The sequence below is a fragment of the Brienomyrus brachyistius genome, chromosome 24 (genome assembly GCF_023856365.1).
Source record: "Brienomyrus brachyistius isolate T26 chromosome 24, BBRACH_0.4, whole genome shotgun sequence".
NCBI classification, from domain to species: domain Eukaryota; kingdom Metazoa; phylum Chordata; class Actinopteri; order Osteoglossiformes; family Mormyridae; genus Brienomyrus; species Brienomyrus brachyistius.
In genome coordinates, this window is record NC_064556.1 from 2,392,058 (window position 1) to 2,406,030 (window position 13,973).

The 13,973-nt window shown below is 51.5% G+C and overlaps 1 protein-coding gene and 2 non-coding genes across 4 annotated transcripts; all 3 read right to left on the reverse strand.

Moving 5' to 3' along the window:
- Nucleotides 1-1,007: 1,007 nt before the first annotated feature.
- On the reverse strand, nt 1,008-13,041 carry LOC125720190 (kinesin-like protein KIF20A). 2 transcript variants are annotated; one of them, XM_048995372.1, is made up of 19 exons: nt 12,895-13,041; nt 11,714-11,892; nt 10,650-10,766; nt 10,430-10,549; nt 9,415-9,553; nt 8,817-8,992; nt 8,031-8,121; nt 7,749-7,952; nt 7,562-7,673; nt 5,927-6,001; nt 5,699-5,842; nt 4,731-4,899; nt 4,482-4,637; nt 4,035-4,174; nt 3,854-3,956; nt 2,923-3,100; nt 2,602-2,696; nt 2,342-2,479; nt 1,008-1,845 (listed from the first exon to the last, which is right to left on the reverse strand). In XM_048995372.1, exons 2-19 carry the CDS (start codon nt 11,885-11,887, stop codon nt 1,525-1,527), a joined length of 2,652 nt encoding a protein of 883 aa, XP_048851329.1. In that variant the 5' UTR covers nt 11,888-11,892; nt 12,895-13,041; the 3' UTR covers nt 1,008-1,524. The 2 variants fall into 2 exon arrangements, with proteins under 2 accessions (XP_048851329.1, XP_048851328.1); XM_048995371.1 differs by having other exon boundaries at nt 7,749-8,121.
- Nucleotides 13,042-13,395: 354 nt separating this feature from the next.
- On the reverse strand, nt 13,396-13,468 carry trnaa-agc (transfer RNA alanine (anticodon AGC)). The gene has a single exon. It is a non-coding gene; the product is annotated as a tRNA-Ala (tRNA).
- A 264-nt stretch (nt 13,469-13,732) lies between these two features.
- Nucleotides 13,733-13,805, reverse strand: trnaa-agc (transfer RNA alanine (anticodon AGC)). The gene has a single exon. It is a non-coding gene; the product is annotated as a tRNA-Ala (tRNA).
- Between the last annotated feature and the right edge of the window lie 168 nt (nt 13,806-13,973).

Consider the following 13,973-nt stretch of genomic DNA (forward strand, 5'->3'; position numbering starts at 1 on the left):
ATGAACAGCACAGTTCATAAGCTAGGTATATGCACGTAGAATATTTATTTGCATTAAGTACTGCTGGCTTCATTAAATATCGGTTTGTTTTAATTACTGATTAACATACGTCACTGCAGCTCCACTGGATGAGCAGCTGTATTAAACGGGAGATTCACATATGCATACTACACTTCCTCTTTACGACCAGCAGAGGGCACTGAGACACCGGCATGTCATTATATTTTCACATATACTTCAATCGTATATCGAAGAGTGTTTGGCATCTCAGGTCTAAGAAAGCACAAATGTTTGGATTTATACTTCCTGGACCAGAAAAACCCAACACTGTCCGCAGAACATTACAGCTGTAGAAGGATCGCTTCCAGAGCCGTCCTTTATTCTTGGCATATGCAGTCTATACAAAAGCGAGCTTCCTCTGCAAGTCAGGCAGGAAGTGCGACTGCACTCAAAGCTCTTCATTAAACGACAGTCAGCTCATGGCGTTTTTCTACCGCGTGCCCTGTGCGTCACGTGATGGGACAGGGCCCAGCGACCCTGCACTGGACAAGCACTTATGGAAGAGGGATGGATAGAACGTTCTAGAAACACTAAACTCTTATTGTATGATGAAACCATATTTGGACTGCCTATTATCATCATCTCTAAGAGTGTTACATAAATGGTTTGGAAATTAAACATTAGAAAAATAAAGAGCAGAGTTCATTAAAATTAAATTCCCAGTCTTTCGCAATCCGATGCTCCAAAATGGCCAGTCATGTTATCCCCATAACAAAAGCCATGCTGCTCCAGAGTCAGCCACGGCCCGGTACGCAGTTCTGCCGCGGCCTTTTGGCTCCTCTCCCGCCTGGCTGAGAACGCCAACCAGCTGGCTGTTTGTCCCACACCGCGCCGGGACGCGATGAAAGGCTCATACTGGTTAGAGTTAACAGACCCCGCAGACTGGGCTAATTAAAGAGACCAACCTGTAGTGAATGTGAAACCATACAACCAGAACATGACAAAGATCCATTCAAAGATCCTTTAATCTAAGAGAATAACTCTGTATATTAAATTTTCCGACTATATTGCACAGTCAAGTATATCTGAGAAGCACATTGGGATTAGTGCAGACCTTTCACAGGCACTTTAGCTATAAAAACGCAAATCTAGACGCACTTCAGCATCAAGGCTAAACACTTAGCCACCCATTACTGCCAAAAGGTTCACCAAGACCGGTTCCCAAACATAAATAGTGGTGGTTCACCACAAACACCCCCCCCCTCTTATATATTACAGCAAATTGATGAAACGAAAAGTACGACGAAAGTCAAACAAATGAGATGCAGAGACAAACAAACACATTAATCGGTACTCTAAGGTTTTCCAAGTCAGAAACCTAAAAGGACAGAGAAACGCGTCACAGCCACAAGGAAAGAGACACACGCGTCTCTCGTTAAAAAATAATATACAAACAGAACTGCCGTGCCTATACACTATTCAGACATGACCAGAGGGTCTCCCCTTTGCTAATAGTGGGTCTCGTCACAACAGGACCCGGGGTTTGAAGACAGAGGGGCTGGGAGGGGGGCTCGGCTGACGGGCACGCAGGATCCGGGGGTGCGGCGTGCCGGAGGGAGCGCCGCTGCGAGCCGGAGTGCCGTCCCGGGATGCGGCATACAGGAAAGGCTTCTTCCCATGGCGCTGGTCCTCTGGATCAGACCCAACACCCCGCTGGCTTCTCTTTCTGCAGCAGCCAGTCGCGGTCGGGGCACCACGCTGCAGGCTGGACAGACTTTCCGTCTTCTGCCGGAGGTCTGCCTTCACCAGCTGCCAGTCCCTCTGGATCTGCAGCAGAGCCTGGTTCTGTGGTGGAGCGGGTTCGAGGGTGTTAGGGTCCGTGGGGGGGGGGGAGGGGGGTGGGGGACGAGTGACAGGAGGGAGGGATTCAAACACAGGAAGTGCGGCGTGAAGTTAGTGTAACACCCCCTGCCTGGGATTATTATTATTATATGAGTGCGAGTTAATTCTGTGTTGGTCAGTCTTCACAAACATGAGTGAGAGTGAATCAAGAAAATAAAATGTAAAGTCAGACTTTGCGCAGAAAGTAATATCAGGTCACAAGCGTGACCTTCATCATGCTTCACTGAATGATTCAGACCATGTTTACTGTTATAAACCAAAAGCGGGGAAATCCTCGCACCTCTCGAGCGAGTGACACGCCCTACGTGGGCCGAAAAAGCAGAGCAATTAAGCACATTTTCTGAACCACTCAAAATAAATACAAAAAGAGACGCCTGAGTGAAACCTGGCAGCATCTGCTGCAGCTCGCAGGCCTGTTTCCGGGTTACTGGTGAGGCACCTGTTTGCCCAGCATCTCCTCCGCAGCGGCCAGCATCCCACGCAGCTGCGCGCCACCCGTCTTGTGGCAGCAGGCGTGTTCCGCTTCCTGCAGGCCCTGGCCCAGCCGCTGAAGGTCGGCACGCAGCTGCCGGAGGTTCTGCAGGGCGGCCAAAGGTGGGCGGTCACACAGAGTGGGGGGGGGGGATCTCCACAGGCAAGTGGGTTAGGACATCCACCAACGCAGACACACAAGGGGACCCCAGTGCCGCCGATGCAGACCTTCTGCCCGTCTTCCAGCTTGCGGTCTACGGTGATCACGTTGATGGTGCTGCTCGGTGGGGGTGGGGTCAGCAACTCGCTGCATTTCTTCAGACCTTTGGGGTGGGTGGAGCAAAGATAAACAGTCAGTAGCGTGCCAGTTATGTGCAGGCTTGCTCTGAGACGCCTGAAGGATGTTCTGGAAAGCCTAAGCGCTGTTGCATCACGGCATATGTGCAAGGATTAAAAACATAGAGGAGAATCAGGGAATGTAGCTTGTTACTGATAAAAATCATATATTAAACAATCTATATTAGGAACCGTATTTAATGAGAAGCCCACCCTCTGCTTCCTCCTGCACCACCGCCTGGCACCGCTCTCCGCCCAGCTCGCGTACCCCGGTGGAGGCCAGGCGGAGGGAGCGGCGGGGTCTCTGGGGGTCTGGGCCCCCAGGAAAAGCTTTGGTCTCCCTCCTGCCCTGCAGCTCGGCGGTCAGCTCCTGGATCTGCTCGTCCCGCTCCTGCAGACCGGGGGTTAGGGTTGGGCGTGTTTGTGAGGCACAGAGCGTCCACCCTCGACCTAAACCCTCCCCCATCACCATCGAGACACCCACGGGGATGGAAAACAGACCAACATAACCAGGCTTTTAAAATACCCGCGGGGGGCAATGGGCCCCTCACAAATACCCGCGGGGGGCAATGGGCCCCTCACAAATACCCGCGGGGGGCAATGGGCCCCTCACAAATACCCGTGGGGGGCAGGCCAGATCACAGCACAAACACGGCCCTGATCAGAGGAACCCGACCACCCTGTTCTAAAATAGAACCTCCACATTTGCTGCCATTCAGCGGAAACTTCTGCACAAAACAACATTTCAAGGTCGTCACAGCGGGGCCCTGAGGGAGCAGCAGCCTTCAGACAGGAGTCCTGAGGCGCTACGCCGGTGCCGGTAGCGCACACACAGGGCCGGCTCCCTGCCGCGGATTAAGAATCAAAGCCGTGGAGTTTATTCTAAGAATAACAGCGAGTCTGTTATGCACTGCTGTGTACAAACAAGGCCTCCTGATTCAATGGCTCTGTGTGCGGTGTGGGAAAATGGCAAGTGGGGCGTGGGCGCCACCTAGTGGCAGAACACAGATATAATTCCCTCAGAGAGCCCTTTCTTCTCCGTTTATCAGGGACGATAACGACGACGTCAAAAAACTCTTCCATCAAGCAAACTGCTACAGCGGCACCCTGATCCCCGGCAGAACGTGCAGCACTTTCCTCTCACCTCCATCTCCTGCATATAGTACTTCCTGAGGCTCGTCTGCAGGTTGGAGACCTTCTCCTCATGCTTCTCCTCCAGCAGCGCCCTCTCGGCCTCCAGTGTCTCGCTGCGGGGGAGATGCGGTAAAGCTCAGCGGCAGTGGGGGGGGGGGTTTTCCCGCGAGCGGCCTGGCTCCCCGACGTACCCAAAGTCGTCCTGCATTCGCCGGATGACCTCCATCATTTCTGAGCAGACCTGCTCCCGCACCCTGGCCTCCAGCTCCTCCTTCTCCCTCCGCTGGCGATGCACCTCCGCCTTCAGCACCTCTATGGCACGCAGCAGGGCCTGGGGGGGGGGGGGGGGAGGGGAGGGGGGCACCCATGGTGATGGAAAATCAAGGGCGGGGGGTGGCTACCCTTTCTCCAAAAACTAAAATAGCTATTTAGTAAAGCTAGAAGATTGTAGCCAACTAGCTGCTTAGCAGAGCATCCTGCTTCAGTAATCTCCTGAATATGGAATGTGTTCATTTTATATTTAGTGCAATGACTATTTATGGCCAACAGAGGGCTTCACACAAGTGTGTGGTTGGAGCAGTGATAAGCGCCGGCGCTGTGGACGATTAGGGTTTTGGGGATGGGAGGGCATACTCTACCTCGCAGTCGAACATGGAGAGGTCGGCCTCGTCTTCCTCGCAGTCTTCCTCCTCTTCCTCCTCAGCCACGGCGCCCATGTTGGCCTGGCGGTCAGACTCTTGCAGCAGGGACAGGATGTAGGCCACACGCGTCTTGGTGGAAGGCACGTGGACGAGCTGAGGGGACACGCACACGCAGCTCAAGCCCCTCCCACCTGCCAGTGCCCCTCCCACAGCTCCACCCACATCCCGCCATTGGCTCTGCCTCACCTCCGTGGCCAAGGCGGAGAACTTCAGGCCGTGTAGCGTCTCGTCGTAGCTGGAAGCGCAGGGATTGATGTTGACCACCATACAGGAGCGGCCGCGGCCGCAGAAGAATCCCTGCAAGACGCGGGTTAGCTTGCTGTCCCTGAAGGGCACCAGCAGGGGGGGCCGTGACCTGTGGGGGTGCCAGTGAAATGAAGCCACTTAAATGTGCCACAATCACTACTTGTTATTACTTTCAAATCAGGAGACAAGAGGTAGGAAGCAGGTGTGGTTAAGAGGGCAAAACTGTGACCTCATGCCCCAAAGGTTGTTGGTTCAAATCCCTCTAGTGAATAAAGATACCCGGTGTTGCACTGGCATCCCAGCCTTTCTGCCCTGTGCTGCCTGGGATCCAGACCCAGTGTGACCCCTGGCGAGGATGATGGGCCTTTTGCCGATTACTCCCCCATCCAGAAACCCCCCCACGATAAAATATCTACATTCATTTTCTAAAGTAGTTAAATATTATTTTCCACCACCGTATAAGGGGTGAATGGAGCCAGGACACAGCACAGGACAAGGGAGACCCCTGGGTGAAATTATATTATTAATAAAAATAATAATAATAATAATAATAATAATAATAATAATAATAATCCATCCATCCATCCATCCATTTTCTGAAACCGCTTAATCCCGACTGGGGTCGCGGGGGGACCGGAGCCTATCCCGGGAACAATGGGCGTGGTCGGGAACCAAGTCTGGGCAGCCGCCAACACACCATAGGAATAATAATAACAACAACAACAACAACAACAACAACAACAACAACAATAATAAATAATAAGTAGTGTTTGGGCAAACAAGTGAGTTTTAGTCCTTTCTATAACTTTAGGGTTATACAGGTCATACAGGAAATAAATGACTCCTAAAGGTTTGGTCCCCATGACGAACGCAGGCGCAGGCGCAGACGCAGGCGCAGACGGACTCACCGGCAGGCCTGGTTGTAGCGCAGGGCTGCGATGCAGCGGCCCAGCGTGTGCAGTGACGTGTTGATGCTGCTCGCCTCCTTCAACCGCTCGCCGTCACGCTGCTCCTTGCAGCGTTCGGATCCGGCCAGGTCGCACACACACAGCCTAGGCACAGGGGGAGGGGGTCAGGATGAAGAAGTACAGACGCCCCCCCCCCGCCACGGGACACAGACGCGTCGAGACACTCACTCGCTGATCTGAGGGGCCCGTCCTGGGCCGTGATCCGGGGGCACGTGGAGCAAACGGATGGAGAAGATGCTGTGGCTGTGGATGAACCGGGAACGGGGGCCGTCAGAGCAGATCCGGGTGCTACATACCAGGGGCCCGCAGCTCACATACACACACACCAGGGGCCGTTAGAGCAGAACCGGGTGCTACATACCAGGGGCCCGCAGCTCACATACACACACACCAGGGGCCGTTAGAGCAGAACCGGGTGCTACATACCAGGGGCCCGCAGCTCACACACATACATACCAGGGGCCCGCAGCTCACATACACACACACCAGGGGCCGTTAGAGCAGAACCGGGTGCTACATACCAGGGGCCCGCAGCTCACATACACACACACCAGGGGCCCGCAGCTCGCATACACACATACCAGGGGCCGTTAGAGCAGAACCGGGTGCTACATACCAGGGGCCCGCAGCTCACACATACATACCAGGGGCCCGCAGCTCACATACACACATACCAGGGGCCGTTAGAGCAGAACCGGGTGCTACATACCAGGGGCCCGCAGCTCACACACACACATACCAGGGGCCCGCAGCTCACATACACACATACCAGGGGCCCGCAGCTCACATACACACATACCAGGGGCCCGCAGCTCACATACACACATACCAGGGGCCGTCAGAGCAGAACCGGGTGCAACATACCAGGGGCCCGCAGCTCACATACACACATACCAGGGGCCGTCAGAGCAGAACCGGGTGCTACATACCAGGGGCCCGCAGCTCACATACACACATACCAGGGGCCGTCAGAGCAGAACCGGGTGCAACATACCAGGGGCCCGCAGCTCACATACACACATACCAGGGGCCGTCAGAGCAGAACCGGGTGCTACATACCAGGGGCCCGCAGCTCACATACACACATACCAGGGGCCGTCAGAGCAGAACCGGGTGCAACATACCAGGGGCCCGCAGCTCACATACACACATACCAGGGGCCGTCAGAGCAGAACCGGGTGCAACATACCAGGGGCCCGCAGCTCACATACACACATACCAGGGGCCGTCAGAGCAGAACCGGGTGCTACATACCAGGGGCCCGCAGCTCACATACACACATACCAGGGGCCGTCAGAGCAGAACCGGGTGCAACATACCAGGGGCCCGCAGCTCACACACACACACATACCAGGGGCCCGCAGCTCACACACACACACACATACCAGGGGCCCGCAGCTCACACACACACACATACCAGGGGCCCGCAGCTCACACACACACACATACCAGGGGCCCGCAGCTCACGCATACACACATACCAGGGGCCCGCAGCTCACGCATACACACCAGGGGCCCGCAGCTCACACATACATACCAGAGAAAGGCACCTCACGCATACATACCAGGGGCCCGCAGCTCACATAAGAGGGATTCTTATGAGGGTGCGACAGTCCCTGGAGTAATTGGGGCTTCAGGGCCTTGCTCAAGGGCCCAGTGATGAAATCATTCTGCCAGTGCTGGGATTTGAATCAATAACCTTCTGATCACAGATACAGAATCCTAACCTGCTGAGCCACAAACCACCTCCAGACCAGCTGACATCTCCCTGCCCCCGGACACCGTCAGGGCGCTGGGCCCTACCTGCGACTGGAGCTGTGGTTCAAGTGGGTGCTCGCAAGGCTCTGGTTCCGCCGGCCCACTTTCAGAACTTTCCAGGCCTCCTCGGCGTTGCGGACCTGCACCCAGGTCAGGTCTGCGGGGAGATGGGGATGTCACGCCGGTGGGGGCGCGGCCCCGGAGGACGCGTGGGCATCCCTGACGACCTCACCTCTCACATAGGGCTGGCCATTTCTGTCCTCACACAGCCGCAGCGTGGCCCTCTTCCGGGGCGATGGCGCCCCCAGCAGGTCGTACAGGAACTCATTGTAGATCTCGAAGAAGGACACCCAGATGGAAAAGCGCACGCCTTCCGGAAGGCCCTCCGCACCGCTGCCAGACAGGCTGTTGGCATCCAAGAAGAGACTGGCCGAGTCTGGGGATGAGGGAGAGGCGCCGGTCATCGGTGCAGCCGAGAGTCCGACAGGTGACGAGTCATACTGCAGGGCCTCACCCTCTGCCATGGACAGGCCTCCGATACCGCTGTCACTGCTGGTGCTGCTGTCGCCCCGCAGTCGGGAATTATGGGAAACGGGGGATTCCGCCTGCGGGGGGAGGGAGGCAAATGAACACACGTTTATTTTCAATAGCGGCACCAGAATCCTCACCTAAAATCTGGGGATCTGATACGGTGCCACCCTATCAAACAGACAGGCCTCGGGTCCATTATCGGAACCACTTAATCCCCACTGGGATGGCGGGGGGTCTGGAGCCTATCCCGGGAACAACGGGCGCAGGCGGGAACCAACCCTGGGCGGGCGCCAACACACCACGGGGCGCACACACTCACACAACTACAGGGCCAATTTAGACACGCCAATCAGCCTACCCTGCACACTCCTTTGGACTGCGGGAGGAATCTGGAGCCCCCGGCGAAAATCCACGCAAACACGGGGAGAGCGTGAACTCCACACAGAACGGACCTGGGATCTAACCAGTGCGCCACCGTACTGCCCAGTATTCAGGTCCATTTGAGCATTTCCTTAGCAGCTGCTTTTCTCCAAAGCGCCATGCGATTGAGAGAACAGAGTAAGCCAGTCCCTGGATTAACTGAGATCAAGGGCCCAGTGGTGAAATCACTCTATTAACCACAGGATTTGAACTAGGGAACTTTTGAATACAAGTACAGTATTCTGACCCACTGAGTAACACATCGCCCCCTGGTGGACGTTGTGGAAGTTAAATATGAGAGAAAGTCATTGAAGCTATAAGCCCCACCCACGGCCTTTGCCCCGCCCACCTCGCTGAGCAGGGCATCCCTGCGGATCTCTTCGGCCCGGACTTCGCCACGGCTCAGCCACCGCACCTCCTGGCACAGAACAGGCTTCAGGTCTGGGGTGGGGTACAGACGAGCCCCCAGCTTCTGGAACAAGGCCACCAGTGTCCGGGGGAGCAGCCCCGGCTCCCGGCCGGTCCCTGCAGAATGCGTGCAGAGGAGGGGAGGGGGTTATGGTCGACACAGCAGGGAATGTAAACACCTAAGGATAGAGGCTCCCCAGAGACTCATCAGTCTGGAGGAGTCCCAGCGGCCCATAAACCCCTCAAGAGTGTCATGGTCAGGTTCTTCTCCTCCTGCAGTGACCTCTGCGTCTGATTGGGCGCCGACAGGACTCCGGAGGAATCAGGCCAATAAGAAGCCTGCCTTCCTCCAACACTGCAACACCACTGCATGAAGCCTGCAGGCCGTAAGGTCTAAAAGGCCTCGAGGCAATGAAGTTACATCTCAATAACCCAGAGAAGCGTTCGACATCTTTACACTTGGCAGAATTGGGGAGAGGCGGGGGGGGGGGGCACTAAGCTATGCTCTAGCAGTGACCCCACAGGGGTTCTGGCCTCACCCTGCACGGTGTAGGTCTTGCCCGAGTTGGTGACCCCGTAGGTGTAGAGCAACCTGCTGTCACCCCGCAGGACATCCCAGACGGCCTCCTTCATCGTGCTCTCAAAGAACTCCTGCTGTCCCGTCTCGGGACCGAAGATCTGCATGATAGGAAGGTCACGGCATCTCCTCAGCGAAGATCAGCCCCCATAACGGTTACCAGCGACACTCAGCTCCAGGTGAAATATACACTCTGTATTTAAGGGCCACTTGCTGATGTACTTATGAAAAGTATCAGTGCAAGAAGATTAAATTTCACACCCGGCGCTAATGTGCTACTGCGTCCGCTTTCAGTCGTCTCTCCATCAGTGTATATTATTTACTATGGACCATCATACATACACTACTGTATGTATACTGTATACAGTTAGATATGGCAGTGGGTCACTATACAGCCAGCAGTGCTGCCCATTCTCCTGTGCCTGTTACGCTATGCGATACGCCCGCTAATGTCCTACTGCGTCCGCTTTCAGTCGTCTCTCCATCAGTGTACATTATTTACTATGGACCATCACACATACACTACTGTATGCATACTGTATACAGTTAGATATGACAGTGGGTCATTATATAGTTGCCCAATCTCCTGCACGTTACACTAAATGATTATTTACTGCTGGTCTTGGACGTAAATGCGATCAGCTGTGAATTGATCAGGCGTAATGCGACGCAAGACTATTCACATTTTGCACTGGCTGTATCCCAAGAAGCTGCCTACATGCAAGTCAAACTGAACAACGAGAACATCAGATGGAAAGTTACCACACAACACAAAGTATTCCCCTTTAACATGATGTGCAGAGTGACACCATACACTGCCAAACACAGCTGGGGGTGCAGCTGGGAATTCTGTGCCCATTGACAAAACGTCACCTCATAATTTAACAATTCTATGTACTGAAGGGCCTCTGTAAAGGGCTGGGCCCCCAGAATCCGCCACGGTACCGGAGCCCCTACCGCAGCCCGACATGCCGTACCTGTGTGAAGGTGAAGCAATGCTTGCTTTGGGAAACCCCTCTGTCCGAGCTCTTCATGTTGAAGGAGTCCCTCGGGGCTCTGAGAACCAACGTTTGCTTGTCTTGGACACAAACGCATCCCTGGGGGGGAGATGAGAATCACCAGATTGGGGAGAGCAGCTCAAAAAGCTTGTCGATATGGTAACAGAACAAAACGCCAGCGGATTCCCAAATGATTTACCTGCTCCTCTCCTCTTTCATCCTCGTTTCCTATCAGAGGACGAATACGTAAATATACCCGAACTCTATCCCTGCCACCGTCCTCCTGCGCACTGTCCTGTTTTACAGCGTCAGTCTCCTTCCAGGGCAAACAAAACAGTATTTTTTGTTTTTAAAGATTGCTTCCTTGATGACAGATATCTTACTACCAGCATAAGAGACATAGAAAGCAACACAAAACAGGACACTTTAAAACCCATCTAATTTCAAAATGTTCCCTTTAAAATAATCACACAAAGAGGAAATTTAAAAACATTTGTAAGCAATTACTCCGAAGCAAATGCAACAACCGCAACAATAGCAAAAAGTGTCAGGAGACAAAAAAACTTTTACTTAAGATAACGTCTTTAGTAATTATAAACACATTCATAATACTTCATGAATGCATTATACACATGGTTATAACTATTTATGAAAGGGAACAATACATTATAGCCATGATATTAAGCATTATGAATGCTTTATGAAGCAATTATCTAAAATGCACTATAGATACCTTCATAATGCATTACAAATCCTTAATTCTTATACCGACCATTATAATGGTATTTATAGTGTGTTATAGATGAGAGCTTCATAAAGCATTCAGAAACATGGCTATAATGTGTTATGCCTTTTTATAAATATTTATAGCCATGTTTATAATGCGTTATGAATGCATTATTATTTGTTATGAAACCACGGCCTTAAGTAAAGTGTTGCCAAAAAAATCCACCCTGAATGCTATGGGATGTCGCAGTAGCTTATTACAGTGTTACGGTCCGGCAGGAATCTGAGACAGTCTGTTTGTCAAAAAAAAATAAAAATCTGTAAACGGTGAATAAAGTCCTGTTAGGGAAGAGTTTGCAAAAAGAATAATAATAAAAGCAATGCAGACACACACCCAGAAGACAAAGGCCAAATCGGATGTGACACCCGTTTAAGAACAAACACGACCATGCCCTATGGCTAGCCATAAAATGCAGGGAATATGATCTTCGGTACACTGGCGGTCCATAGGGGGCAAACCAGGAGATGCTGCATCACCTCTCCATTTCGTGCTGGATTCTCCAGCCCAGGTGAGATGAATGAGATCTCAGGCAGGGCGGTCCCGCCCTTCCTTGGTCCGATGTGGTCTGTGACTTCCACAGCCGTAGACTCCATGATGGATGCAGCCTCGTCCGAGAGAGCAGCGTGAGGTACCGCTAAGCACGCTGCCATGGTGTCTAATGGGGTACAGAAAGAGGAGTAAGAACATCCCACTCTACGGCAGTCAGCTTTGGAGCAGCCTATCCTGGGTCTAACCCTGCCCCATGTCGCCCCCCACCCTTTATTTGCCGATTCTTCTCTTTTGCCTTGACACTATTTGGATGAACATTTTGAGCACCAAATGAGTGGGTTGTTTGATTATGACAGTTTGGCTGCTCAGCAGGCTGGCTCTAAAGACGTCAATGGCTCAGTGAGCTAAGTCTCCGTGGTTGTGAGGGGACGGTTGCTACGTCAAGACCCACCCTTAGCAAAACACGCGCAAGTTCGTGAGCAGGGCCCTCAATAAAATGATGGTTATGTTTTTATAAACGTCGTCGGTAACACTCAGGCGAAATTAAACGACTAGAAGTTTAATTTCTTTATTTCTGACTGGGTTCACTATGCTGTGACTCATGTTAACATGGCGCTTCACATTCGCTTCGCACCACTCTCAAATCACAGATCTACCAGGGATCGATTATATATTTTTTGTGGTTTTATTAACAAACATATACCCGACCCCCATTTATATCACTGAAGAATACATTTTACTTTTGCAAAATGAACAATAATTATTGGACAAAAAAAAACACCCAGGCACAATGCATTTATACATAAGCAGCTAGAAATAGAGGTATTACTAAGGTAAAGAAAGGGCAACATTTAAATTAAATAACACAGCCAAATGATAAGGTTCGTGACCTGGCACGTTACTCATTTTGGGCTACTTTCCAACGCCGTGGTTAAGAACATTTAGATTAGGCAAAGCGTCTACATTATTCAGTACATGTGCAATATTCAGTCGTTAAGTGAAAAGAAGCTCAGCAAAGTGGAATCGCAGCTATCAACTAGCTGGTTAATTTCGTTACCAGACCAACGAGGTCAGTCAGTTAGTGAACGTTGGCTTTAGTTAAATTACACAGGGTAATGGATTATGACACGGATTCGCACAGCCAGCACCTGTACCCCTAATTACTCACTTTCTTATTTTACCAAAGGCGTAGATCTTCCCTTCTCGGATTTGAAGAAAAAGAAAAGGACATAAACCGCTTATTGGCCACAATATAACAACGCCGTCCGACGTCCAGGTACGTCCACTCTGACTCGCCCGCTGGCCAGCTAGCAATTCAAAGATCGCTCTCAAATGGAGCAGCCAATCAGCGCCCAGAGTGTGCGTAGCTGTTACCAATCAGACTCGGAGCTGCTTAAAGGGGCGGGGACAAACAGGTACTACCGAGAGTAATACGTGTTTTAAAGGCGCGAGTGATTATGTGGTAAAGTGTTGTTTACAGGTGTATTTTGACTTGGATATTGGGGATATAATGACCGCTACTTTTAACTTACACATAATATATCACTTTCTTAATTTATATGAACGTTAAAAATAGTGTATATATATATATACATAATCCACCTTTTATCCAATTATCCACCTGCATTTCCTATCTCATTGGTAACAAACCACGACGCAGAGTAAAAGCTGGAGGATGCGGGCATCGATCCCGCTACCTCTCGCATGCTAAGCGAGCGCTCTACCATTTGAGCTAATCCCCCTCCCCCATGAAAGCCTAAAATGAGATAGAATTAGGTGCTGGAACGCTGGAAATCTAGTGTAATATTTGGAAGGCATTAAGGTCAAATGCATCTTGTCCCCCTAATAGAACAACTGGCCCTAGTCTGATTGAAATTGTCTATAATCTCTTCTGCTTATCTCACTGGGAACAAAAATACGATTCACATGAATCCAGCACTTGGATATGTGTGCAGCCCAGAAAAGTATTAGCAAATTAGTTTTTGGGGACTGTGCAAAGTAAAAGCTGGAGGATGCGGGCATCGATCCCGCTACCTCTCGCATGCTAAGCGAGCGCTCTACCATTTGAGCTAATCCCCCCTGCTTGTAGTTCTCACACAGACTTTGATGAGACAGAATTAGGTGTCCACCTACATTATAGGAATGAATCATACTGTGATATCCACTCCTACCAAGAAAACAATAATGTTGAATGAATTAAATTAATCAAAATTAAAAGTCCGTAATGCATCACATGCGGTACATTGA

Bases quoted from the DNA above. Each gene is read 5' to 3' on its own strand.
- LOC125720190 (XM_048995371.1), bottom strand. From the start codon at position 11,887: ATGGCAGCGTGCTTAGCGGTACCTCACGCTGCTCTCTCGGACGAGGCT. The intron at 9,554-10,429 runs GTACGGCATGTC...CCTATCATGCAG, and splicing joins ATTGCTTCACCTTCACACAG to ATCTTCGGTCCCGAGACGGG. The intron at 3,101-3,853 runs GTGAGAGGAAAG...CCCGGTCTGCAG, and splicing joins ACTATATGCAGGAGATGGAG to GAGCGGGACGAGCAGATCCA.